Source organism: Abramis brama (assembly GCF_963993115.1).
Source record: "Abramis brama genome assembly, chromosome: 24".
NCBI classification, from domain to species: Eukaryota; Metazoa; Chordata; class Actinopteri; order Cypriniformes; family Leuciscidae; genus Abramis; species Abramis brama.
In genome coordinates, this window is record NC_139986.1 from 23,618,242 (window position 1) to 23,645,296 (window position 27,055).

General features: G+C 36.7%; 1 protein-coding gene across 4 annotated transcripts in view; it reads left to right on the forward strand.

Annotated features, from left to right (window-relative positions):
- Positions 1-3,367: 3,367 nt before the first annotated feature.
- The window catches only part of pde1ca (phosphodiesterase 1C, calmodulin-dependent a), a 67,288-nt gene continuing 43,600 nt past the window's right edge, over positions 3,368-27,055 (forward strand). For 3 of the 4 annotated variants that reach the window (XM_084102847.1, XM_084102848.1, XM_084102849.1), the window contains exons 1-3: positions 3,368-3,678; positions 8,230-8,280; positions 9,455-9,620. In XM_084102847.1, the coding sequence (XP_083958973.1) occupies positions 3,594-3,678; positions 8,230-8,280; positions 9,455-9,620 (302 nt within the window). In that variant the 5' untranslated portion in view covers positions 3,368-3,593. Of the gene's footprint in view, positions 3,679-8,229; positions 8,281-9,454; positions 9,621-20,941; positions 21,304-24,223; positions 24,251-27,055 lie in introns of those variants that run through there. The other variant, XM_084102850.1, reaches the window with a different exon arrangement.

Here is a 27,055-nt window from a genome sequence, read left to right on the forward strand (position 1 = left end):
CTGTACTTTGGTCTCTGTTTTCTCTGCAGGTGGGTGAGGGGGGATCTGGAAAACAGGTGCTCAAAAACACAGCTGGATGGGAATGGTCCACTCAGCTTGTGTGTGTCATGTGGGAGTGTCACGCATACATCCACACAGCGATTTAACAGGTGCTATATGTTTTAATACAGCGTGAATGGGTCAGAACTCTATTGGCTTGAACTAATATGACAGTTTAATTATCACCATGAGACAACCGCTGTATATGAACACAAGACACATGGCACAACCCCTTGACCTCTCCTTTACGACAACATATATCCAGACAACAATCATTTTCACTTAAACGTACTCATCTGATTTAGATCCCACACCTGCTGACACCGTACAGAATCCTAGTGAAAACAGATCACAGCAATAAGACTCAAATATAAAGGACACATATTTTTGTGGTTGCTAAGTGACACCGAAATTGGGTCGTAGCCTTCAGGTGAATGGTCTACTCTCATATACCACGACAGAAATGTATTTGTTACATTTTATTTCACCTGTTGTGTTGGGGAACATGCTGTGGATGGAAACATTTTTATGTTTTTTTATTATTATTGTAAATTCATATGGGATCTCTATCCAAAAGTGTTAAACGCTTTTGAATCTATTTTATTTATTTAGTTAGTTAGTTATTTAGTTATGTAATTTTTTTTTTTTGCTTGTTCAATTTCTCTAAACAGTGGCTAATAACTAATTTACCAGTTTTAATATCTAGATTGTACAATCAGATCTACAGCACCAAAAGCTACAGGGCAAATACTAGATCTCCAGATATTAGATGCATTTATGAAAGCAAATGTGCCTTGAAGATGTAATTCAAGACTTTAAAGAGAGAAACGGAGAGCATGGCTGATGCTTGAGTTCGTGTACGTGCGGTTTTCAGATCACGAAGTCTAATCAGTGAGTGAATTGAAGTGCCACAGGGTTGTAACATAACACCAGTGAATGGTTGCATCACTCAAATGAGCTTAAAGTCCTGTTTAAAAGAGATGTTTGGAAAGATATAGTAAGAAATGTGTGCTTTTCGTTCAATGCTAGATATATAGTGTTATCAGCAGTAAGTGGAACAGAAACATATCAAGTACACTAACACTAATTCTTGGTTTGCACATACGAAATGCACCGTCCTGTTGAATATCCTCTTACTTTGACTGTGGAGGAAACAGACATCCGTACTCTAGGGGGCGATAGTCAGATTCAAATGTCTGTGCCATTAAACCAAATGTGTTATGATTCAGGTAGCTATAAATATGTTGATAGTTTTACAAACTGGCTTGTTGCTCCGCTAAGATAGTAGTTGGCCAGAAAGAGAAAACTACGGAGGACCTAAAGGAATACGGTTATTTGCCAATGCTTTTGCATTCTCTCACAAATGTTTTGCGTTCCGCCGAGAAACTTTGCGTTCACTCGTAAAGAGCTCAAAAGGTTTTGCGTGCGTCGAGCGAACACAAAGTTTCTTGGGGGAACACAAAACATTTGCGTAAGAATGCAAAAGCATTGGACTAATATTTTGCCTCCCATCTCATATTGGCTGCATCTAAGGCTTCAAGGCACGTCCAAATCCAATGTTAGCTGAAGATACCTTCATCTGATTTTTGAAGGCTGCATAGATTTATCCTTTGCTGCCTTTGATATCCCACAATGCTGTGCGTTCCATTTGATGACAGCAGTTGAGCTAGAAAAAGAAAGATGGTGTCTGAAAGTTGCAGTTGCTGGTCAGTTTTTGTGTAAATGTAAGTTTTTGACGTTTTCCGCTTCTGATATGATTTCTAGTGAGAAACTGCTACTGTAGTAATTAAATGTTTGTTTAGTTCTCACCAAAGCTCACTCTATTTTGCTGTAGATCATTAGACTGTTACGCTGCCTCAGTCTGTCTGAAATCAGTTTCGTGAGGTACCTTAGTGCACAAACGCTGCCTGAAGAGGCATTGCCTAAGTTTTCGGATGAATACGTTTTTTTTTTCCACCACCATGTTCCTTAAGGGGACATGTAGAAAAAATGTGTGCCGCACAAGCCCTGAAAAGGGAAGCCAAAACGTCTCGATCGCCCCCCCGGTGACTGGTCCTAGTATAGGTCATAAGCCCCGCCTCCCCGTGTTATTCAACGGGACGTGAGACCAACTAAACAATTAAATTACACTTCAAATATCTTTTTTCCAAAGGTGGTTTCTTTCATTTGCTGTCGTTTTTATCACGCTGGTGTAAGTTCAAGTGTCTGTTTCAAAAATAAGTTGGTTTTTAGTTAGTTACGTGATGTTATAAAAACGGTGGTGTAACGTCATGATTGACAGCTGTGATTGACAGGTTCTCTGAGCGAAGTAGTCACTGAAGCACCAACGGACATTTGGTCCTGAGGAGATTGTATTTACTTTAATTTAACAAGCCTCTTGTCGTACTGCAATAAATTTTTTAAAAAGTGCACTCAGGGAGAGTGCATTCTGCAAAAGTGAGGGCGGAGCATTGATTTCGCGGCTTTACTTCCTGCTTACTACTGCGCAGGTCTGGTCCCGAGATCGCTACTGCGCAGACTCACGTTCCAAGATGTCAGCGCCATATCTGGACACTGGCGGCTTCAGTTCTCAATGGAAGAAAGCGAAGGGGCGTCGTCCATCTTTTTTTACAGTCTATGGTAGAAAACTGACTGTAGAAGAATACAGTTTACACTAATGCCTGTTATAGTGCCCCTAGTGGCAATGAGTTGCACTATAATTCGCATTCTTACTCTTACAAAACACATTGACTGGTGAAACTGAGCTTTCAAGAATTGTCTTAGATCCGGAAAAAAAAACAGTGTTATACTGACATTTTTCATAATATTTTCATCTGTGTTCCACAGAAGAAAAAAGTCATACAGGTTTGGAATAAATGATGACACATTTTTCATAAACGAAAATTAAGTAATTCAGAATGGGTCCTGTATGGATTCTGAGATTTGCACCACAGCCTTCTATAACCTTCTTTTAATCTCATCCAGCCAGCAATTCTGACAAAGTGTTTTGTTTGAACATCATAAAAAGGTCGCCCTTTTGCAAAAGCACATGACACACATTCACCTGTACACACACACGCCCCCACCCACACGTACAGTAACCACACAGGTTTGAAGAAGGCACACGAATAAACATCAGCACGTATCACTGACTCAGATCAGTGAATGCATATATGCTTAGCGCTCAAGTAAATGGGCGAGTGAGTTTAACAGTGAATGAGAGAGAGAGCCTATAATCAAGCACAGTTTAGCAGTGGGAAGGGTCACAGTGTGAGCGGCAGGGGAGAGCGAAAGAGAGAGAGAGAGAGAGAGAGAAACATCTCCCATCTGTGTGTTTATTCTCTTTACAGTGTAAGAAAGGCACGCAACAGAGAAACAGGCCTGAATGATGAGCTCAAGAGTGATTTTTACAGATGGGATGCGGTTCCTACAGGAGATGCCAACCCTGTGACTTCCTTTTCTAATGATCCTCTCTGATCTTTGACGTTCCCTGCTCAGAGTACGCTTTTCCCACCTGAGGAGTCAGTTTCCAGAGTTTCTCTCTTCTCGCAGACGGACAGAGTAAACTGGAGAAGATGTCAGAGCTGAGCTCCAAAAAACAAGGATTTAAAAAATGCCGGAGTGCCACTTTCAGCATTGATGGCTACAGCTTCACTATTGGTAAGAACAGTTGATCAGATATGTGTGTGTGGGTGGATGTGTGTGTGTGTTTCGATGGCCAGCACTGATTTTTATTTTCTGTGTGAGCGAGCATAGAGCTGCTACAAGTGCCTTTGGCATTTTAAAACCATAAATTAGCCCGTTTAGTTTGAGAGAACTAATTTTTTAGGTCCACGTCAGACAGATGTCAATCTCAACAGAACATGAGGGTTAACTTTACATTGTTTATGTTTAATGGTCCCAGAGATCTCAATGCTGTAGATGAATAATAAAAATCAATCAATCAATAAAATACTAATTATTATAATTATTATAGTTGTTATATTATTATTATGAATTATAATTTCTTTCTTAATAATAATAAACAGAAATATAAAATTAAGAATAGTAATGATAATTATTATTAATTCATAATAACAGTAATCATCCTTATTTTTGTTATAAATTCTTTCTTAATAATAATTTATAAAAATAGTAAAAATATGAAATTCTTAACAATAATAAAACAAGAATCATCATCATTTTAAATGTATTATTAATGTTGTTATTTTAAATTCATTTAATATCAAATCCGCGTAGAAATATAATATTGATGCTTTTTTTTTAACCAGAAAGTTCCGCATTTTCAGAACAATGACTGACTGCTATCCAGTATAGTAATGTTGAGTCTGTTTTGGGTCAGTTTGAACAAAAACACATTGTAGAAAATGCAATAAAAAATACAAATAGACCAATCAAAACCTTAGCATGTGAAATCCGTGGCATTTAATCGTGTTTTATTTTTTGGGGTCTCTTAAACCAACATTTTTAAATGAAGAACATTTGAAGCGTGTTAACAAGTTTAAGTAATAGGTATCAACCCGATATGTCAGTATTTAGTATGTTTTGAGCTATTAAAAGGGGTCATGGTGTCTCGTGGTGTTTTTTATATGTGAAGGTTTCAGAAAAGGCTTCAGAAATGTCTCAAGAAAACGCCATCTTAACACATGCACAAAGGTTTGGTAAATTGGTTGAAGACAGTTTGAGTTTGCATGCAAATTCCCTGTCTTCTGTTCTGTCATAGTAACAAGAAAGCAACAAAGTGATTGTGTCTTACAATCAGTCTCTGGGTGTTTCTGAGTTGCCTGAGTACAATTAGATTACATAAGAAACAACTTTTTTTTGGCACAAAATGATTCACAATGCTTTGTGTTGTTCAAAAAGCCTGAATTGGTGCCCTGTCAGATGGTGTGGGTTACGATATCAGGACGTTGATTTTTCTGACAGGGTTAGCTGATTTAGGCACAGAACAAAGAGAGCTTGAACAGCAATGTGACATGACAGTTGTGGTGACGGAACATTGGATGGTGGTAATTATTCTCTTAAAAGGTCATGGGCTTATATAACAGACCACAATCAGGAGATGAAGAAATGGAGAAACCACAGCGGTGCACAAATCGAAGGCGTCAGGTAAAAAGAAGAAAAGAAGTGATCATTTGGAGTCCTTTTGTGACTTCTGTTTGATTGGATGAATTCTCACGGGAACCTGTGTTTATCATTAAAGCAAAGCCCACACAAACAGTCACGCTTTTAAAATGCACTGGGCCAATGATAAGAGTTTTCTCCAGTGGGTCTCCCATGCTGCCTTTGCGATTACCGTCTCCATGGTCACCGGCGGAGGCAGGATGTGATGTCACGACCTAGTGATTCTTGCCTCTGCCTGACAAACAACCCCAACCCATCCCGTCCCCATAGAGCTGCATGTGTGTGTGTGTGTGTGCGTGTGTGTGTGCTTGGGCAGGATGGCCAATGGGGCCTCATTAAAGCACCTGCAGTGGAGGAGTCAATAAGGCTCCTGGGTCAGGTGTGGAGCCCTTAAGGAGACCCCAAATCTGTATGTTAATGATGTTAATAATAATAATTATTATTATACAATTTTTTTTATATATATATATATATATATATATATATATATATATATAATTATACAATTAATAATAGAATAATTATTATTTACAATTACATATAATATATCAATAATAAATAAATGTTTTAATTTATATTAATAAAAATTAAACAACAATACAATAATATAATAAAGAAAATATAGAAAAAGATAATATATATCACAATAATATAACAATAATAAGAACTATATACATACACACATACATGTGAAGACTTGTAGATATGGAGATCCAAGGCATTAAATGGAAAAAGGGGTCTTTGGTTACCTGTCAGGGGAGGTGTGGGTGATGGCGTGCGCCCCTCGCTGGAGGCCGTTCTGTCGTCAGCACATTAGAGGAGTCGTGTGAGCTGCCCAGGGGGAGTCATTATCTCTAATGAAGAGTCCTTCCTCTTCTCCTGAGTACTGACTCGTTGGACACTGACAAACTCACTGTGCTAAAGGCTTCTCTCTGATTTCCCTCTCATTACCTCTTTGCCCCCCGTGGACCGGCTGTCCCCACTTAACAACCTCACGACTCCCTCTCTCTGCCTTTCTCATTCTTTCAGCCCTTTATTCACCTGTTCTCAGTGTTTCATGATTTTTCTGTCTTTCATTTTTGCTTAAATTGCTATTTTTATTTAACTTTTTAGAAATCCCCCAAGGCTGCTATCGTTGACAAAAACTAATACTGTAAAAAAAACATTTTTGTAAATTTAGTACATTTTATCTGAAATAAAATTATATCAATATCAATTGAAAAACGTAAACTAAATGAAAATGAGAAATATTGTATTGGCAAAAAAATTCAAATAACTTGCAATTACTAGTGAAGTGAATAATGAAGCAATTACTTCACACTTATGATGTTGGGTAGGCTATTCATTGGAATGGATTCTATTTCAAATAACATTTATTTTATTTTATATAGCCTAATTTTATTGGGAGTTAAGTTTATATAAGTAATCTTACATTTCATGTATTTCAAATACATTTGTAAAGGGATTGAACTATAGCCTATTATTCTACCAACAGAAAAGTTGAAACTAAATTAAGATCCGTTTTTATGCATGTCACTGTAAAACATGATATGATCAATAAGTTATGACAACATGATGTTTTTACATTGCTTTAACTTATCAAAATAAGTAAAGAAATTTTCATCTTTTATAATAAGTTATACAAGATTCAACTCATTTTTAAAGTCAGTTTAATGTAATTTAAGTTGAAGTTACTTAAAAATGTAATGCAGCAACTTCTTTTACAGTCTATGTTTATTTCATTTGTATTTTTAATGTGTATTTAACGCCTTGTTTTTGAATCTTGCGGTTGTTCTGAATAGGAGTGATTCACAAAAGCTTCGCGAATCGGTTTCAGTGAATCATTAAAAAACAAACGATTCGCTAACGTTATGAATCAGACGCCACTATTCCGCAGGTTCAGTCTGGATGCCTGTAACCTTTTGATGAGTTATTAGTTTTTCAAAACCTCTTGTGGTTTCAGTAAACGGTGCTTCCAGCGGTCAACTGTTAATGATGTAAGTCGTTCAGTGCAGTGTGTTTAGGCGGCCGGCGAGAGGAGCTGTCCGTTCAGTTTTTACAGCAGCGATTCCTCTGTGTAAACAACACAGCTGCGTGTTGTCTTTGACCTCATGTGGTTTCTTTTACTCATCCATCCTGAGGCAGTTTTATTGCTCAGAATCATGGAAGCCTCGACAGATTTTAACAGGGAACTTTTTTCCAGCAGAAATTCTTAAAGTAAACACATAAAAACCACATGTCTAATATCCCCTCAGCAGCCGATAGCGTTTAAACCAAAGCAGGATTTATGTCTGCATTTATTGAAATAGTAGGAGGACTGTGGTATTTTCAGTGTCACACACATTTATCTGTGACCTTGTATTCTTCTTGACTATAAATCACCATTTCTTGTCTAAAAACATCATAAAACTTTTTTCTCTCTGCTGTTCTGTCCAGAGGACAGTCATGTTTCATGTAAGCATCAACTGTTTCCAGATGTTTATTCTAAAATAAGAGGTGAAGTGACAGTTGTTATACAGGGATAAATTGAATGTGGTTGGCATAGCTAGCTAATTTGTGCGTTAATGAGAAATGTTGTGTCTATATTTTACTGCATAATATCTCAGGAGAAACTGTTGAGAAGCAGCAGACTTTGAAATTTAAGTTAGCTATATTTAGGAGAAATCTCATTTATGATTTTTCTCTTTTCCCTCTTTTGACTCATAATCATCTGCCTCTCTCACTACGGGGCAAATGCCAAATTCCTAAAATATTCCACTTTTGTATTGAGTAAATTAAAACATCTACTACTATATCATGATCAAATTACCATATCTTTAGCATATTCATGAATGATAGGCAAATAACACTGAGAGTGAAATGATTTATGCTTGATAGGCATGCTGTAATATGCATCAGGTAAACAACATAAGTAAACAACAACATTACTTTTCTGTTTCATCTGAAAATCAATTTCTGTACTTTTACGATTGTTTCTGGAAACTTGAAATTTGTGGCGAGGAAAAGCGATTTCTGATGTGTCATCATGATTGTTGAAGAAAGGTCTACATCACTCATCTGTCTGTGTTTTGTTCTTTCTCTCCACAGTGGCGAATGAAGCGGGAGAGAGCAGCTCAAGACCTCTGGCACGCTTTGCACGTGAGTATGTGCAATCAGACACGTGATTGAAAGCTGTTGGCTTCACTTTTACTTTAGAATTGTTTCCTGCACAGCGAGGAAACAGGTATGAGTGTGACACAGTAAAGTTCACAGTCTTCACAATCCCAAGGGTCTGTGATCATATTCATGTTGTCTGTGTGCCATCTGAAGACTAGGCACTGAAAGTATGCGTACTGCATCCTGCCATGTTTGTTCATGGACACTCAGTTTCGGAAATATGAATTTGACCTAATCACCTGAACATATTATCTGTGTCTGTCTGTATATCTATTTCAAATATTTCTATTGTCTACCTGTTTGTCTGTCTAACTATCTGTTTGTGTCTAATAATAATATTATAATATATAATAATATTAAGTGTCTATCCATCCACCCATAAACCCATCCATCCATCCATCCATCTACAAACCCATTCATCCATCCATCCTTCCATTCACTTACAAACCCAACCATCCATCCATAAACCCATCCATCCATCTACAAACCCATCCATCCATCCATCCATCCATCCATCCATCCATCCATCCATCCATCCATCCATCCATCCATCCATCCATCCACTTACAAACCCAACCAGCCATCCATAAATCCATCCATCCATTCATCTACAAACCCATCCATCCATCCATCCATCCATCCATCCATCCATCCATCCGTCCGTCCGTCCATCCATCCATCTGTCCATATATCCATCCATCCGTCTTGACAAACTTTACCTTTCTTGTTAAAAATGACAGTAATATGAACTTCTTTGAATTTAAATTAATTTTACTTCTAATTTATTACATTCAAATTCGAATTTCAGTTCTGCCTCCTGTTCACTATCTCAATTAAAATTCAGAAGTTAAATAAAAAATGTTTACATTTAAATTTAATTCTCAATTATATGCTGGTGCACAACCCTATATTTTTTGCCCTCTTAATGGTGCAGTTACAGCATCTACCAGCAGGGACTGTCTACCCAAAGTAACCTTCCAAACCTTTACCTCTCGACTACATGTTGGCAGAACAGAAAATTCTGTAGAAAACAGAAAACAGAAATTGTTTTTCTTCCTCTATCTTTCTATCTCTCTGTCTACTTTTCACTCTGCCCCGGTCTTGCATTCTGTCGTCTACACCCCTCTGAGCTTTTGATCTCTGATTTTTGCATTAGGTTCCAAGTCACAGAATGCTTTGTGGAACGCCATCACAGCAGGCATCGGGATCAAGGACAAGGACAAGCGGGGTATCCTGATTGACCCGCGGAGTCCAGAGGAGATTCTAGCTGATGACCTGCCCTCTGTCGACAGTCCCGATGCCATGGAGAAGACCGCCATAAGGTTTGGAGGGAATCACACACCTCACTAACGCCTGAGTGAATCGATCAATCAATCAATCAGTCCAATTCACCTCCTTTACCAGAATAGGAGTAAAACGTTTAGAATTTTATTATTCTGAAATTTTGAAACATTATGATTGAGGTGGTGTGTCCAAACTTTTTTCTGAATCACAAATATAGATTTTTTACATTTGTTCGTAAGGATGATGTACAATTTTATCCTTTTGTTTTCAATGCCGTAAACCCCAGTTTCGCAGCAATTCAGTAAACCATCCTAATCCATTCCAATCCTAGTGTATCCCGAACGGATTTCACATGGACGTCAGACGCATAAATCCTGTCACTGTGGCCTTCTGAAAGTGAATGACAGGAAAATAAATGATGAAACCGAGTGATATGTGGACTCAGCTGTCTGCTGGTGCGACCGGCTGTGTTAAACAGGGAGTCTCCAGTGGACTGTGATGTTCTGTAGCGAGCAGCTCCTCATTAATCACCCTGTGAGAGGAAGGCAGGGGAGAACCGTATGGCATTAGTACTGACGTCAGCGCCAGGCATCGGCTGCTATAAATATCCACTGTAAAACTGTGCTCCAGTGAATCCTTAATGTTCTATTAGTGTGTTATTGTGTACTTGGGGTGCTTGGGAAGGCACATTTGGCAGGTAGGGTGATGGGTTGCAGATGAGAGAGTCTCCCCTTCCAGCTGAGAAGTAACCAGTCTGAACATGGCATGATGGGATAGCACAATGTGCCAAGCCAAAGCCCACCTCCTTGTCATCAGATGTCCCATAGAGAGAATTTAACCCTTCACCAGAGAGATGCATACAATGGATGAACATAGAGAATGACCAAAATGAACAATTAAAAAGATAGCTCACCCAAACATAATATCTGTTCATAGTGGCCACAATTGTCACAAAAACTAATTCACTGATAATCTTGTCTTTTCGAGAATCATATCAGCCTGATTCAAGCACACATATTTAAAGTTTTAAAAGAACTGGTGCAAAGAAATAAGTAGTCTTAAAGTCCCCCTGTAGTCAGTAATTTTATCCCATAAAACTCATCTTTGATCACCAAAATGACGTTTAAATGTTTTTTCCTTGAAAAAAATTCTTAATGCCTTAAAATAGCTTGAATGTAACTCTACACCCTTGCCTCATTTAGTATACGTGGTTTTATGAATATGCAAATGAGCCCCGCCTCCACTCACTCACACCAGCTCAGAGATCCAGGAGAAAATACTCGTTGACTTATGAATCTGCACATGGTTTGTCATAAAGCATATTAAAAACACCACATTGACATATAAACAACATTAAAAGCTTGATTTTCACCACAGAACAGAATCACGCACTATATACAAAGTCCTCTGAAGAAATAGAAATCAGAATAACCTTTTTTTAAATGATGTCCTTTAAACTTTTGAGGCAGTTCTTTGAACTAAACCAGTTGATTAAGTAAACAAATTAGATTGATTAGGTTTTCAAGTAAAACTCATTCCATAGTCTCGATTCAATGGTTTTTGAGTTAGCGTTGATAACCTGGAATATAGTGCACGAGTTGTATTGACTACTTTTAAGGCCCCAAATTACTTGAAATCGAAGAATGAGCTGGTGTGATGTCATTTCAAATAGTGTACAGCTAAAACGCTATTTCAAACTTCTCTTTACCCGTAAACAAAGAATGAAAAATAACTTTTCCGTGACTATATCGGGGCCTTTATGGTGCTGTTGTTGAGGAAGTGTGTGAACTTAATTAAAAGGGCAAGGAGAGCATGTGCACCAATGGAGCACCTTTTGAGTGAGTGATTAGACAAGACCATTCTGATCTTATATCTACCCCCCCGTCCCCCCCCCTTAATGATAAGACATTAAGATTGGCAGGGCTGTTCTTCCATTAGTCTTATCTGAAATTTGCATGACTAAAGAGTTGAACTGATTCAGCGTGACCCTCACAGATTGGAGTGTCAGCCACATTTATTATTCTAATTTACTAAGAGGTGACTTTTACTCTATGACAGACACATTCACCTTTACACGACCTGTCGAGAAATGTTGAACACCCAGGAAATTTCTCCATGGCTATGAATTGGTTCTTGATTCTAGTTATTTTTGGAGTTATGACATTTATATGTCATATGAAAGCTCAGATCTCTTGAGCTCTGATATATATATTTTTTTGTGAATGTTTTTCATTTTCAGATGCTTGTTGTTGACAACTCTGTTGAAAATCCTTGTGAAATTCATTCCCTTTGTCTACGATTTTGTGAATGGGTGCTGTGTGGTTGCTCAGGTGGCTAGGGCGGTCTCAGTAGTTGCTAGATGATTGCTGGCTAAAGTCAAAAGAGCCCAGGTTCTTCCTTCAATGCAAGTCTGATTGACAGATTTATTGCTTATCAAAATAATGGTTTATTGCAACTCTTTCTTAACTATCTGTCTATTTTCTCCGGCATGGAAAACAGACTGTAGTCATGCACCTATGCATTTTTTCTTTCTAATGATTCTGTTAGGAGAGGATTCATTTCTCACTCCATTCTTTCCCTCTCTCTCTTTCTCTTTCTCTTTCTCCCTCTTTCCTCTGGAGCAAATTCATGTGTAACACAGCAGGCTGAGGTTCATCTCCTCTGAATGAACTCATTACGTCTGAGGTGCGACACACAGCAGGATTTTTTTTCAGGAGAGTGTCTGTTTCTCCTTACATCAGCTGCCTCCGATGGTTCTCTTGATTTATGGATGATTTGACCTCTGCACGCCTCCGATCTTTAGCCGGGGCTCGGGGGAGCGTACATAGGTGGACGTCCCATTCTCATCTGGTTCAAACAGTCTGCGCGCCTCAAGTTTTCTTTCGATTATCGTTGCTCTTTTAGCCAAGCTTTCAGCCGTCTCTCTGATAGGTCTGTAGCAGGCAGAGCTCATTTTAGTGGAGAAACCTAATTTTCCAGTTGAGTGCAGCTCCGTTGAGTAGAATGAACTGAGTGAATGAAAGCGAGATTGAGGGAGATCTTACAGGAATGCAGGGAAACAGGACTGCTGGCAAACAGCATTCAGACTTGAGCTGGACAGGTGCCAGTCGGGCAACACTTTAGTCCAGCTGTGATTGGAGTTAAAGCTCAAATATAAATCATTTAAATGTAGCATTAAAGGTAAAGTTAATGCAAAAATGTCTTACCACATTTAATTTAAAATTTTCTTTTTGGGGGGAATTATCCCTTTAACCCTATCAAGCCAACTGTATCATATTTGATACACAAATTTGCAAGGCATGATAATTTCAACATGATCTGCAATTTACTACATGGCTTCTTTGTCATCTGATTGATAGTATATACTTTTTAGAAAGTAAAAGGCCTTTTAGTATAATTGTAAAATTACAAGTGTTTTTGCTGTGAAATCTTAAATATAAGAAGTAAATATAAGAATAACTTTGATATTGTTAGTAATATTTCAAGATGAATAGTTAATGGACTGAAGCAGCTTAGGTTTCTTTAATTATCCATATTTTTTTGATTATCCATGTTAAAAAAAAGAAAAAAAATCCATATATATATATAAATGTGAGTATCAAATATGATACATCAGGCTTTTGAGGAATGTTTATTTGTACATCTTTCAGTCATCATTGTATTGCATGGCATGTTTTCCACAATAAAATCTACAGAGCTTCATAAAATCAAAAATCAAATTAAGATCATAAAACTAAGCATTTAAATATCATCTTACAAAGACATTATTGGGCGATAAATGACAACTGATACATGTGCATTAAATGCATTTTATGTAAGTTGTCTGTTATTCTGTTCTTTCTCTGAACTCATTGATTTACATAATTATCAGAATTACATATGGGGTAAATATGTCAAAAGTTTTGCTTAGTTTTTGCCTCTGAATAAAATTGAGGCCTTTTTCCCTCCTCGAGTACAAGCTCCATATTCTCCTATATCATACTAAATGAAACATAAAAGCCTGATGTATCAAATATGATACTCAACAAAACACACGTCAAACTTTTTTATATTTTGTCTAAAGGTTCAATTAACAATTTTCTGACTTTTATTTCCTATTTCAGGTTAACGTGTAAATATTTGTTTCTATTAAAATGCAGCTATTTGCAGATTGCTTATCAATTACAATTCAGCGTATTGATGGGCAGTGCATGTAGGTTATTAATCACCTGAAAAAGATATCTCCAACCTTTCTTTTCAAAGCTTTGTTTATCCTGTCATTCTTCCACAAAGGAGGCCCTGGAGAGTATTTGTTTTCTCTGACCTACAAATCTCAAAGAGCAGAGGCTGTCATGTTTAGGGGGCTTGTTACTCAATATGAGTGTCTCCCCCGCAACCCCCCACAATAAGTCACCTGACCTGCCCGGTGGAGACCCTGCTGTGAGCTGACGGGATTAAAAACTCAATAATTCATGCACTGGCTGGATGTTAATTAGCTTGTCCGGTCGAGCTTTGTATGTTGTGTCCTTTGGCTTTGTGGTGCCCTTGAATTTAAGGTAGTGGATATCACTAGTCAAGTTGTTATTGGTGTATATGTAATGACACAGAAGTTTAAGAACGTAATGACTGCAGGTTTTCATTGCCTGATTTGGGTTTTTATTTTGGGTCATTATCCGTCAGCTCTAGGGCTGTCAAAATTACCGCAGCATCCGTTTTTTTTCTGGCATCTTTTGGCTAGCGTTACAGTAGGCTATATGAACACACTATCAAGTGCCATAAGAAAAAAAAGAGAACTCAATTTGGTACTGGCACGCTGTATGTGAAACGTCAGTCTGCGCACAGAAAGCCGCTTCTCAGGTTTTAAAGTGACAGTAGCCTAATAAACCTGCAGCAGTCTGTCTCATTGATGTAAATCACAGAACAAAAGACAAAGAGAAATCATTCACTGCTCTTCACTGATTAACTTTTGTAGGATAAGATAAGAGTTAATCTATATTTAATTTATAGTTTATGCATATACAATTTATAGTTTATGTGTTTACAATTTATAATTTAAGATTGTTTTAAGTTTACTTAAATTAAAAGTTGTCATATTTTTTAAAGCCAAATTTAAAAATAATAGCTTTCAATTTATTAATGGATACGATTAAGGGGAAATATCTATTTAATAGACTGTGCAATTAATTATTTAATTTTTTATCAATTGACAGCACTAATATATATATATATATATATATATATATATATATATAATGTGTGTGTGAGTGTGTATATATAATATATATGTATATAATTTCATTCAAAAATATTAAAATAACATTTCATTCAAAAATAAATGATGCATATTTGCTATTAATTGCATAAAATGTACATTTTATGTAATGTATTTATAATGTATACATTCTTTTTTTTTTTTATATATATATATATATATATATATTATAAAGTGTATATTTTTATATTAATTCATGTTTAGTTTTGCAATTAATATGCAGTATATATCATGAATATTCCAAGGTGTATACAGTACAAAAATTCGCTACTTGGTTTTAGTCACAGAACCATTTCAATTATTTTTTAATGAACTGGGAATATTCCGGTAGGTCATCAATCTACACAGGCAGACCAATGACTGCATGATTAGATATGCCAGCAATGTTAATTAATAATGCAGATATATTCATTTCTTTTTCTCTCTCCCTCCTTCTCCCTTCATTCTTATTTATACCATTATGTTCTTGCTTAATGAACTGAGTGAATGGAATGATGAAACCGATAAAATTTCAGTTACAGAATTCTTAACATGTTGAGCGATAAATGCCATTGATTGTTTAGTTACAGGTCAGACTTATCTCTCCGATGATCTGTTTCCTGTAGTTCGCCCACTCCAGCTCATTGAAGAACACACTGCATTCTGTTTATCTCCCCTCAGAGGTTTTCATTTTCGTTGTCTGTTAAATATTCATGTATGGTTCTGTTGCTGTTTGCTTTCTACCTGCATATTTGTTTTGGGAAGGTCAGATTTGAATAATTCTGTGCAGTCATGCTTTGTGCATGTTTTGCCCAACACTGATTTAAAAAAGCGCAAACTCCATCTCACAACATCCAACTGTTAAACCACCCTTAACAGCACATACTTCAGGGAAGTGTAGTTTCTCTCCTAAACCTTAAATGGATAGTTCACTCAAAAAGTAACATTCTGTTAATATTTACACACCCTCATGTTGTTCTAAAACTGTATGCCATTATTTGTGATTTTTTGAAGCTCAACTACAGTTCATAGTGACGAGGAGCTGTCAAACATCAAAAACATTGAAAGTAGCACATGTGACTTGCACTTAGTTGTTTCCAAAGTTATACCGCTTTTTTTTTTTTGAGGAACAGATGAGCATTTAAGTCATTATTATCTGATCATTTTGGATGGACAATATAGGTTTTATTAATGGCAGAACATTCATTTTTGAGTTAAACTTCCTCATAAAAAAGTGCTGAGCGAGTTTTTCCTGAGCCAGCTATCCACACAGGAAAGAACATGGTGAGTTTAAGCTTTTATGATGAACAGTTTTAATATAATTCAGCATTACAGCTTGGTTCATTGCTCCGTCTAGAACATTGAGCACAAGGTTTACAAGTGTGATTTCATTTTTAATGCTTACATCTGCCATTTTCTGGTTCTTTTCCTCATTTTCATGGGCTTAGAAAGTGTAAAGTATTTTGACTTGAGCAGAGTATTTTTAATGATTGTGCACTTATCTATCTATCTATCTATCTATCTATCTATCTATCTATCTATCTATCTATCTATCTATCTATCTATCTATCTATCTGACACTGATTACAATCATTGTAGACTCACCTGTTGTTATTACTGTGTTGAATCTCCTTTGTCAGCATCATTGTGAATGCAAACTAAAGAACTAAGAGGATCTTACAGACGTGTCACATTTAACCTGTATTCAAGTTTCCTCTTGACATGATTTACAAATAGCAAGTCAAGTCTTAACACACAGCATCTGTTTAGATAATTACCGTAATTATGAGTTGTAGGAAAATTAGTTTCTTTAAATGTAAACCAGTTGTGCTTCTGTCAGAGATTAAATATGGCACACGTGTATTTAATTAATGTGCACATAGGCAAAAAGTGTTTCTTAATATTCTAGGTTAAATTTGGGCATTCTGTCGACTACAGCATAGTAAGAAAAATGAAACGCAGTAATGCACTTCAATGGAAGTGGATGAGAATAGTATGTATAGTATACATATTAAATATTTTTTATACTCTCACATTGTTTTGAAAATATAACTATAAAATGCAATGTAACATGTTAAGATTGATAGAAGGGATGTTATAACTCTCCATACACAGTTACTGTACTGAGCTTTTACAGTTATGTTGATAACGCATAATCAGACATTCATCCACTTAGAAAAGTAATCCTAGCTGACAAGGATTTGGATGACTTTATTTATTTTTGTGCAGTCTTATGTTTTCAAACCCTCAGGTTTAAAATGCATGCTTCCATTAAGTGCGGTAATGTATATTTTAAAGGATGAGTCAGAATTATTTTTAGTGGTAATCATCTGTGGGCTTTTTGTGACATCAAAATATCATAATTTGTACCACCTCTAAACACATTTACGGGAGTAAAATGGGTTGGGAACACCATTTATCATTACAAAAATCATATGTTTATCTGCATGACAGTAAAAAATATTAATATTTTTTCAGTGTAATGTGTTGTATAGGAGTATTTGGTTCAAGACTCAGTGCTCTATCTTACACCCGGCGCAATGCAGCGCGACGCAAGTGTTTTTTGCTAGCTTCAGTCTGACTCAGTTATCATTTTCACGTCCTGTGCCACATTGTTTAAATAGCAAATGCATATGCGCTCATTTGTGCGCCCATGGGCGTGCTGGTCTGAAAACGAGGTGTGTTCTGGCACACTGTTGGCGCGTTGCTATTTGAGGCAACTGAAATAGACTGCACCATTGACCAACTGAAACCTGGTCTAAAGTCAATAGCGCAATATTTTATTTTGTTATTTAAAGAGCGCATTAATAATGTGCGCCTATAGGCGGGTCCACAGCGCATTCTGCTTATTAAACACACAGGGATGCACACCAGCACAAAAACATGCCAAATATTAAAATTAAAAGGATTACAATGTAAAAGATTATTATTGTGTACATAAAGAGATGGTCTGCTTGCGCACTTTTACATCGCACATGAGCAGATCCGTTTGCGCTCTGGAGACGGCTTCGGTCTTTCCACCATCAAATTCCGTCATGTAAATAGCGAATCTGCCATGGCGTGAGCGCAACTGGCATTTAAAGGGAATGGGAGATGAGACTCTGATTGGTTTAACGCACGTAAATACCAAATCACACCCATTACTCATTAAGAGAATAGGGACAATCCTTTTAGACCATGCGCCTGGCGCGCCAACCATTTTTCCCGTCGTTAAACTAGCAAAAGTGGATTCGGACACGCCCAAAGTGAACTTGCGCCCTGCGCTTTAGACCATGCTCTTAGACCGTTAAAATAGGGCCCTCAATGTGTTAATGGAATTATTCACTGCTCTGGACTGATCTTATTTCAGCTGATTCCCTGTGATCACCAAAAACAGTATTTCCACAGAATCCCATGCTGAATTCAGTGGTCATCGTCTTGGTCACAGTTCTCAACATCTCTTCCACCTACACCTTTCCCCTCTCACATATCTCTCAACACCTACTATTTCTCACCTGACGTCCTTCACTTCAGACTTTCAAGTCTTGTTCAGTCTTATCCTCATTGATTCGAGTCATTGTGGTCAATAAAGTGCACTTCAAACTGCCCACAGCTCAAACGACAAAGAATACTTTCCTTCTAGACTTTTTTATTAAATCACCATAATAATTAATGATCCACATATGCATCAAAGAAGAATCCAAACAGAGCAGATGTTCTGTTGAGTGTCAGATGATAATGGAGTGTGGTTAACCACCATCAAAACAATTCGATCTAATGGTGCTTTAGTCTAAAGCTCAGTCGGATATTAATGCTGTCTTGATTTAACTGAGTGGGTTGTGGCGTCCTCCCTCTGCTGTGTCAGTCCATTGTGTTTTCAGTTGTTGTTATGATGGTATCATTTGTATTTTCACGTCAAGCCGTAGCTGGTATTTAGTCTGAGATACAATCTCTATGCTAACCATCTGCTGTTTTACACACAGTGACATTTATGAGCCAGCGCTGCCTCTCTTTGTTTAATACAGCTGGATTTTTATATTTCTCATTGTTACCTTATGGTTGACAGATATTTTTATACAGAATGTGCTATAGTTTCACTGTATTTGTTTTTTTTCATTCACAAAACCATCTGAAGGGCTGAGTCTACTCCAAAATACATTACAATATTGAAATGAAATGGCTTTCAATTTCACATTGCCATGAATACACTGTAAAAAGTGCATTTTTTACCTAGTTATACTTAATTATAATTGACCCAAAAAAGACTTTTATTGTTTTCTTGTATTCTTGGTTGTACCTTTAAAGTCAGCATGAAATTACATTTTGCAGCCTATTTTATTTCACTAATGTGAAACATTGTGAAGTGAAGCAGTATAATCGACATGAAAACGTAGGGCGAGACTTGATTTTATCCATCGGAAACTGAATGAATGATAAAAAGTGGTCTTTATTATCCAGGTGGTTGAATAGGAAGGCTTGTAAAATTAGGCTTGTTGATATCTGAGAGCTAAAACGGAAAGTGTTTGAGAGATGGACACAAATGTTTTTGGAAAATGTTTGCCATTATATTACTTGCAGTAAGATCAGGAACATGTTTTATGTAAGAAAATAGTGTAAATGTTGATTTCACATGTAATGCATTACAATTTACAACACATGATTACACAATATAACCACTGAAAATTAATAGTGTGTTTTAATTCAACATTTATTTAAGGTATATGTAAGGGATAATCCATCCAATTACCTGCGTCTGTTCAGCGTCTCTCTCGTGCCCCTATAATGCTATTTTAAAGGTTCCTAATTTTGTTTTGGAGGTCTCCTACAACAGGTTTTCATGCACCATGCACAATTTTTCATAATATACATTGCACATCACCACATTTTTCAGTGATTCTCAAACGACTCGTCCAGGGATTCATTCATTCTCTCTAAACTCCACCTTTCCGAGAGTCTACTCTGCTCTGATTGGCCAGAGTCTGTTGTGATTGGTCTAACGTTTACAGTGCGTGTTGGAAACGTAACTGAATTTCAGCTCCGGAGGCTTCCTAAAGCTCAGTGATTGTACAGTAACGATTGCGCAGATTTTACCATATCAATACGAGCGCGAGTCCGATGATGAAACATTAAAGAACTAGTCATTCAACCCGAACCTCCATCGCAAGGACGGCTTGAGCAGGACGTATTTCAGTGATACGCTACTCAGTTTGAGGAACATTATGAGATGTTAGCCGAGCACTAACTCGAATGACTTTTGTAACATTGAAGTTTTGTAAAACAAATCTTGCTCAATCCTTCATCATTACTCAAAGTAGTAAGAACAACTAACAATCTGCATTAATGAGCAGAAAACAGCATCTTCTCAACATGTACACAACACAAACCAGCTAAAGTGTTTGAGGGCGGGTCAAAGTAGAGGTTGTTCGCTGGCAGCCAATGAAGACCATGGGCGGGCATTATGCAAATGTGTTACGCGTTGCGTATGCAGGATCACTGAAGTGAGACTGGAATTCCTGACGACTTGTTTAGGTGGCTCTGAGTCGATTCTTTCTTTTGGGAGACAATAACTTTTATTTCTACTTTACAACTTTGCCGTTCACAGACAGCTATATTACACATTGCATGAAAGGTAATATTCAAAAAAGCATAATGGGGCACTTTAACACTAAAGCTGTGAGTTTATTGCATGGTTTTACTGCACACCTTCCAGACAATCAGACTCGAGTATTCAGACAGACCATGGTATAAAAATATTTAAGTATTATTTATTGAGAATAAAATATTTTAATTAAGGTATTATTAATACTACCTTTTCCCTCCTGTTTACATACTATGTAAGTCTGAGCCTCTCTCTCTCAGTCTCAAACACATCATTCATACGCTAGAGACAACCTCTCCTCCAAGTCCGCCTCTTTCAACTTCTTATCTCTTTTTTCTCTTGTTTTCTCTCCCTCCTGTCCTTTATGTCTCTCCACTCATCCCAGACTGTGCAGCAGTCCATTGCATTGGTTTTATTCTTCATGTGTGTGTGTGGCTGCATAGAGTTGAGACTCTGATACAGAGATCAACAGCAGTTGTTTAATCCCCTCCCTTCCTCCTCCTCCTCCTCCTCCTCCTCCTCTTCCTCTCCACTGCCTTATATTCATGAGAGGGAGAGAGCGGCCCCCTGCAGTGCTGCCATACGCGCTCCTCTCTGTACACCTGACCAGAACTGGTGACACAAGCCCACAACCACACAGAGAGAGAGAGAGAGAAAGAGAGAGAGAGAGAGAGAGAGGATGAGGGACGTGCTACAGCTGTCTCTGTGACACACTCGGCGTCTGCTGCTGCTGCCTCTACAAACTGGCTCTGCGTCCGTGCTGTCCAGATACAAACTCGTTCATGTCGTTTTGCCTGGTCGACTTTTTTGACATGGAATCCCCCACCAAAGAGATTGAGGATTTCGAGAACAACTCTCTGAAGTACCTACAGGCAGATCAGATTGAGAAGATCTGGCTCAGACTGCGAGGACTGTGAGTAGAGTTTCATACTTTTATTTCTCTGCATGAGTGAGCAACATGTTTATGAATCTGAATTTGACTAAAACACATTAAAAAAGAGCACAATAATAATAGGAATATTTTATAGGAATATTAAATATAAAAGTGCATAAATAATAATAATAAAATGTGTTTATTGTGAGGTCATTAATTAAATAAAATAAGAATATAATACATTGCAAAGAGTAAAAGAATATGAAGAATAAAATAATTTATTAGTAAAAAAAATTACACAATAATAATGGTAATATTTTATAGTAATATGAAGTATGCAAGTACATTAATTAAAATAATTTATTTTTTGATATATTTTTTTCAATGTGAGGTTAACAGTCATAAAAATAAGAATGATACGTTACAAAGAGTAAAAGAGTATAATTTGAATATTAAATATTATATATTCATAAAAGATGCTAATAAATAATTGAATCAAAACTAAGATAAATAATACAAAATATTATTTTGTGCATTAAGTAAATTATACAGAACAAATTATTATGAATAATACAATGATTTATTATTTAAAAGTATTGTGAGTTAAACTTATTTTATTAACTTTTTATGGTACTTTTGATGTTTTCAATGTGTGATTTGCAGTAGATGGCGTTCTAATGTGATGCCGGCATATTTGTGAAAAGGTCAGGGTTAACGGGTCACGTTCAACACAAACATCCTCTTCATGTGTGGCTCGGTTCCCAGACACAAAACCAGCCTCATCTTCCATTAAATGTGTTTCAACATTTCGAGTGCATTTGTTTGAAAACTAGACTTCAAATGGATCTAGCATATTAAAACTAAATATTTGCAAAGCTCACATATTCGTGGAGGAATTACAGAAGGGAAATGTAATGTTTGAATTTCCCACTGGATCTAGATCATGTAAATAAATGCACCAAAATGGACTATACAGAAAGTTGCATTTTTTGTTTTGCATGTTTTATTTCATTGATGTCATGTGATCCGGAGGTGAAGTTCAGGTGCTAATGTTGCAGAAAAGATGCATGCGTGCTCACAAGAGTCTCACGACTAAGTGCCATGAAAGCACAACATGAAATATTTGCATGTGCAACTTATTTCCCATCGCTGTCTCATTTATTGCCAGTAAAAAAAATAGCTTATTCTGAATTTATTTGGAGCTTAATGACCGTGTATGTTATCACAGGGGGATTTTATTGTTTGCCGTTGAAGGGATTGATCTAATCCCTCACTGTGTCATTCCACATTAAGCCGCTGAATGCTAATCCCGGTTATAAACAGCAAAACATCTTCCAGGATTCGGTTTAGATTTATGACAACTGCGTTCACCGTGATGGGGGAGTTGCTGTCAGCCCGGGGTCTCTGAACCCAGATGGGGAAACCAGACAGCTGTTATTTGTCCTGAAACAAAGGCCATCAACATTGTAATAACGACACTGGTCAAGATCTGGGCTTTGTTCGGGGTGGAATTGAACTGAAGGAAAGCAAAGCCGTTCTGTTTCCAGCTTTATTTCCCTTTTAACCCCGTTTTATTGTGCGTATTAAGAATTTAATTGTGCCCTTGGCGGCTCCAAGGGAAATGAGACCCATATCGACACCATTAGACACACACACACCTATAAAAGTTTAAGGCTGTAATAAAGGCAGGCGCTCTTCGCGGTAAGAGCAAAAAGAGAGGTTTCGATGATGATGATGATGATGAATGAAGAATGTAAGATGAAAGACAGGAAGCTGAGGGTAAAGGTTAAAAGTCGCTGCACATTCAAATCCATTCAGAACACTCATCTCTTCACCGATCACATGAATAGCAGCAATTGAACTGAAGGTGATGTCATCAGTATCTAGGTTGACCAATCAGAGCGTCTGTCTTCATATGACTTGAGAGCAGCTGCAGTTGAGATATTTTACCAAAAGCTGCTTTAAAAGAAGTGGCATTTCCTCTCTATGTGCAAGACAGAGCGAGTATTCATGAAGTAACTGGATTTAGATGACCAAATGTTCAGATGTCCATCATAGAAGGGTCATTGTTTTCCTTTTTTACAGAAACGTCATAGATGCCTTAATGAAACAAGCATTTAAATGCATTGATGTTAACATAGAATTTTTTTTTTTTATCTGAACTCATGACCGTTGTAGAATTTATATATATATACATTTAATAGATTGTTAACTCATCTTACCAGTATGTGAAATTAAACATGGGAGACTGTGACTAGTGGTCAAACTTATTACTGCAGTGAATGTGTCAGGGTGGGATTTTTATTAAAATATTTTTATATATATATATATAGACACATGCATTAAAATAAGCTATTGAACTTTTCACACATTATTACCCTGGAGTTAGTTAGTTAGTTTACTGATTGTTTTTCATGAAGTTGGACATGGGAACTGTTTATTGACACTGATTTGAGATGATATAGTCTAATGTCTTTGAAATATGAAATGCTGTGCAATGTAAAAAAGCCATCTACAACCTATTTATAATATGTTGTTTAATGGATCTTCAGCACAAATTAAATAGTGAAACAATTATGAAACCCAAAACAATTAACGAAATAACAGCAAAGTAACACAAGAACATTAAACTATTGTTTTGGCCCAAAAATATTGGAATTAAACAATTCTAAAAAAATACAACATATAAAATAACAAATGAAAACTTGACCTGACATTTATGAAGTGTGGTTGTATTGTGTTTATTACATTGTTGCCATAGTGGTGAACAAGTACTGTAATTTCAGTTTGAAAAATAGATATCCTGTTTTAAGAGAAAATACATGTGTTGGACTTTTGACCCAAAACCTTATAGTTGCTGAGAAATATCCATGTGTGACAACTAGCCCGAAGGCTTTATGTACTGAACTGAATTTGCTTTTACCCGAACTGAAATGTCTTCTTTTTTTTTTTTTTTTAGGCGAAAATATAAGAAGACGTCACAGAGGTAAGATATCCACTCTGACTGGTGTGAATACGACAGATCTCATCATCTCAACGTGAATCATGAGCTGGGAAAACGAGCGAATAAAACTGTTTACAAACTATTTGTATAAACTGATGGGTTTTTTCTGCTTGAAATTGGCTGTAATCAGAAACCAGGTGTGTATGATTCTGTTTCAGGTCAGCAGATCCACATCTGTTGTACGCAAGTATGGTCACAGTTTTCTGATGTGTTTTGTGCTAAAAACAGAGACCAACAGCAGAACAGGGTTTTGGCATTGTGTTTAATTACTGGTTGTCGGTAAGAAATAAACAGCAGTTTTCTTTCATTACCACAAGTGAATGGAGTGCAGTTGTGCATTAGCATATGAGAACAAAAATGACTGTGGCAGAACCATGATGGTACAGTGAAGGTATTAGATAATAATACTATGGTACAATACCAAACCATTTTCATAGTATGTCATAGTACTCATCAGAGTACCATGACATTACCATTTGATACCTTTACTATACCATACTTTCTGTGTGTACAGATATAACTCTCGTATATAACTCTCGTATATATCAGTGTAGGTGTGTATTTCAATGTGTATGTGAGGAAAACACTCAAACACAATGCAAATCTACACATGTCCTTTGACATCAATCAGAGACTAAACAAAATTAGCTCTAACCTGTCAGTAATGACTTTGATCTAGACAGTGTGTTCTCTCTTTCTCTCTCACACACACACACACACACATGCACACACGCGCGCGCACACACACACACACACACACACACACACACACACACACACACACAAACAGCCAGCAGCAGATGCCTGTACTGCCCTTCTCACTGTGTGTGTGTGTGTGTGTGTGTGTGTGTGTGTGTGTGTGTGTGTGTGTGTGTGTGTGTGTGTGTGTGTGTGTGTGTGTGTGTGTGTGTGCATGAGAATGTCTGTGTTTGTCAGGCTTTGATGGTTTGGAAGGGCAGTGATGGAGATGTCAATAATTGTGTGTGTGTGTGCAGGGCTGGAAGGAAGTACGTGTGTGTGTGTGTGTGTGTGTGTGTGTGTGTGTGTGTGTGCTTGAATAGGGCTTGAGGGATATATGCTTTATGAGTCCTTAAAGGTGAAAGGTCACAAGCTGTTCAGACATCAGATCACATTTTTATCTCTCTTGATAATGATTTTTGTTTCACCAAACCCAGTTTATGAACTTATTATGTGCGCAGTTTCAGACTTAAACAGCACAACCACAGACACTTAATAGCAACTAGATGATCATGAGCAGAATGTCTGTAAAATGATCAGCACTACTTTTTTAGATGGACAAAAATTAAATTTTCTGATGTTTTTCTGACTTTTTTTATACAAATGTTGGTAGAAACTGACAAACTATTATTTATAATTTTTAATATATTATTATATTTTTATTTAAATATATTTGCTTGAATAATGTATTATATTATATTATATGTAATGTAAATATTATATTATATTATAATGTATTATAATATTATTTCTTTAAATATTTATTTAATTATTATTAAAACAAACTTTTTCGTTGGTTTATATGTCCTTCAAACAATCTTGTCCTAGATAAATTGGCAACTGTTGGCCATAATAAGCTCCGGCGTGGACTAGACATTATATTGGCTATGCAAAACAGTTTTGTGCCCATAAGGTTGAGTGAGAATATTTGATAAGAATCAGCTTAAATCAGTAATTTTTTTCCCGTGTGTGTGTGTGTGTGTATACAAGGAAGAGTGACGTTTTCTCAGGCGAAATACGGCACTGTTGGGGCTGTTCGTGGCAGCTGTTTAATTTGATGTAATTATCACCATCACTACATTCCTTCACAGGATTTATGTCTCCTGATGATCTCTGTTAAGTCACGAGGGATTCTTGCATGTTCAGATGCCACACTGGAATAGATTTCCCATAAAATGTATATTTTTGCCATCATTTATTCATCCTCATATGTTTTTCATTTATTTTCTGAAGAACACAAAACAACTTTTTTTATATATATATAACAAAAATGGATTGCTGTTCACACCACTAAGCTTCAAAAAGGAGCTAAAAGCACAATAAAAGTAGTTGACACGACTCATGCATATATTGACGTAAAATAGAAAGTAATGTAACATATACTAAAGTTTACATTTTTATGTAAAGTATGTTAATTGACAATACGTCAAATCAATACAAGGTTCAGGCAACATTATTGACATTGAATGCCAGTTGGAAATTGTTTTGATGGCAAAAGATCTGACTGAAGTGTGTTGCCATATGCAAGTATGTGTAACGTATTTTATAGCTTCAAGACAAACTAAATTCTAGGTCAAATTCAATTGGGTCACACTGCACAGGGTTTGTGGTTTTTATCGTGTTGGCCGATCTGTAACACACTAACAGTGTGGTTTAGGCTCAGAACTAAATGAGTCAGGCTTCGTGACTAAAGGACTGTGAGCTAGTTCGGCATGCAAATTTGAGCCACTTCAATATTTCTAAAATAAACAATTAAAGATATTCTTATGAAAAGACAATCTGATGATATTACTCATTCCTTTGGCTATTATTAGTTATATTTCACACTGTTTTAATGTATTATATGCCTGACAAAGACACTCGGCTGGTCATTCCCTTATAAACCTCTTAGCATTAGTCATTTCCCTCAAAAAGATTCTGTCTGAAGTGAACATGCAGCATCTTTTTTATTAGGAGGATGTTCTTTAGATTTTAAAGGTGGCCGGTGAGGTTTAGCTCACCATTGCTGTGTTGAACTTCTCAGATGTAGTCGAAGAGATGTTAAGTGTT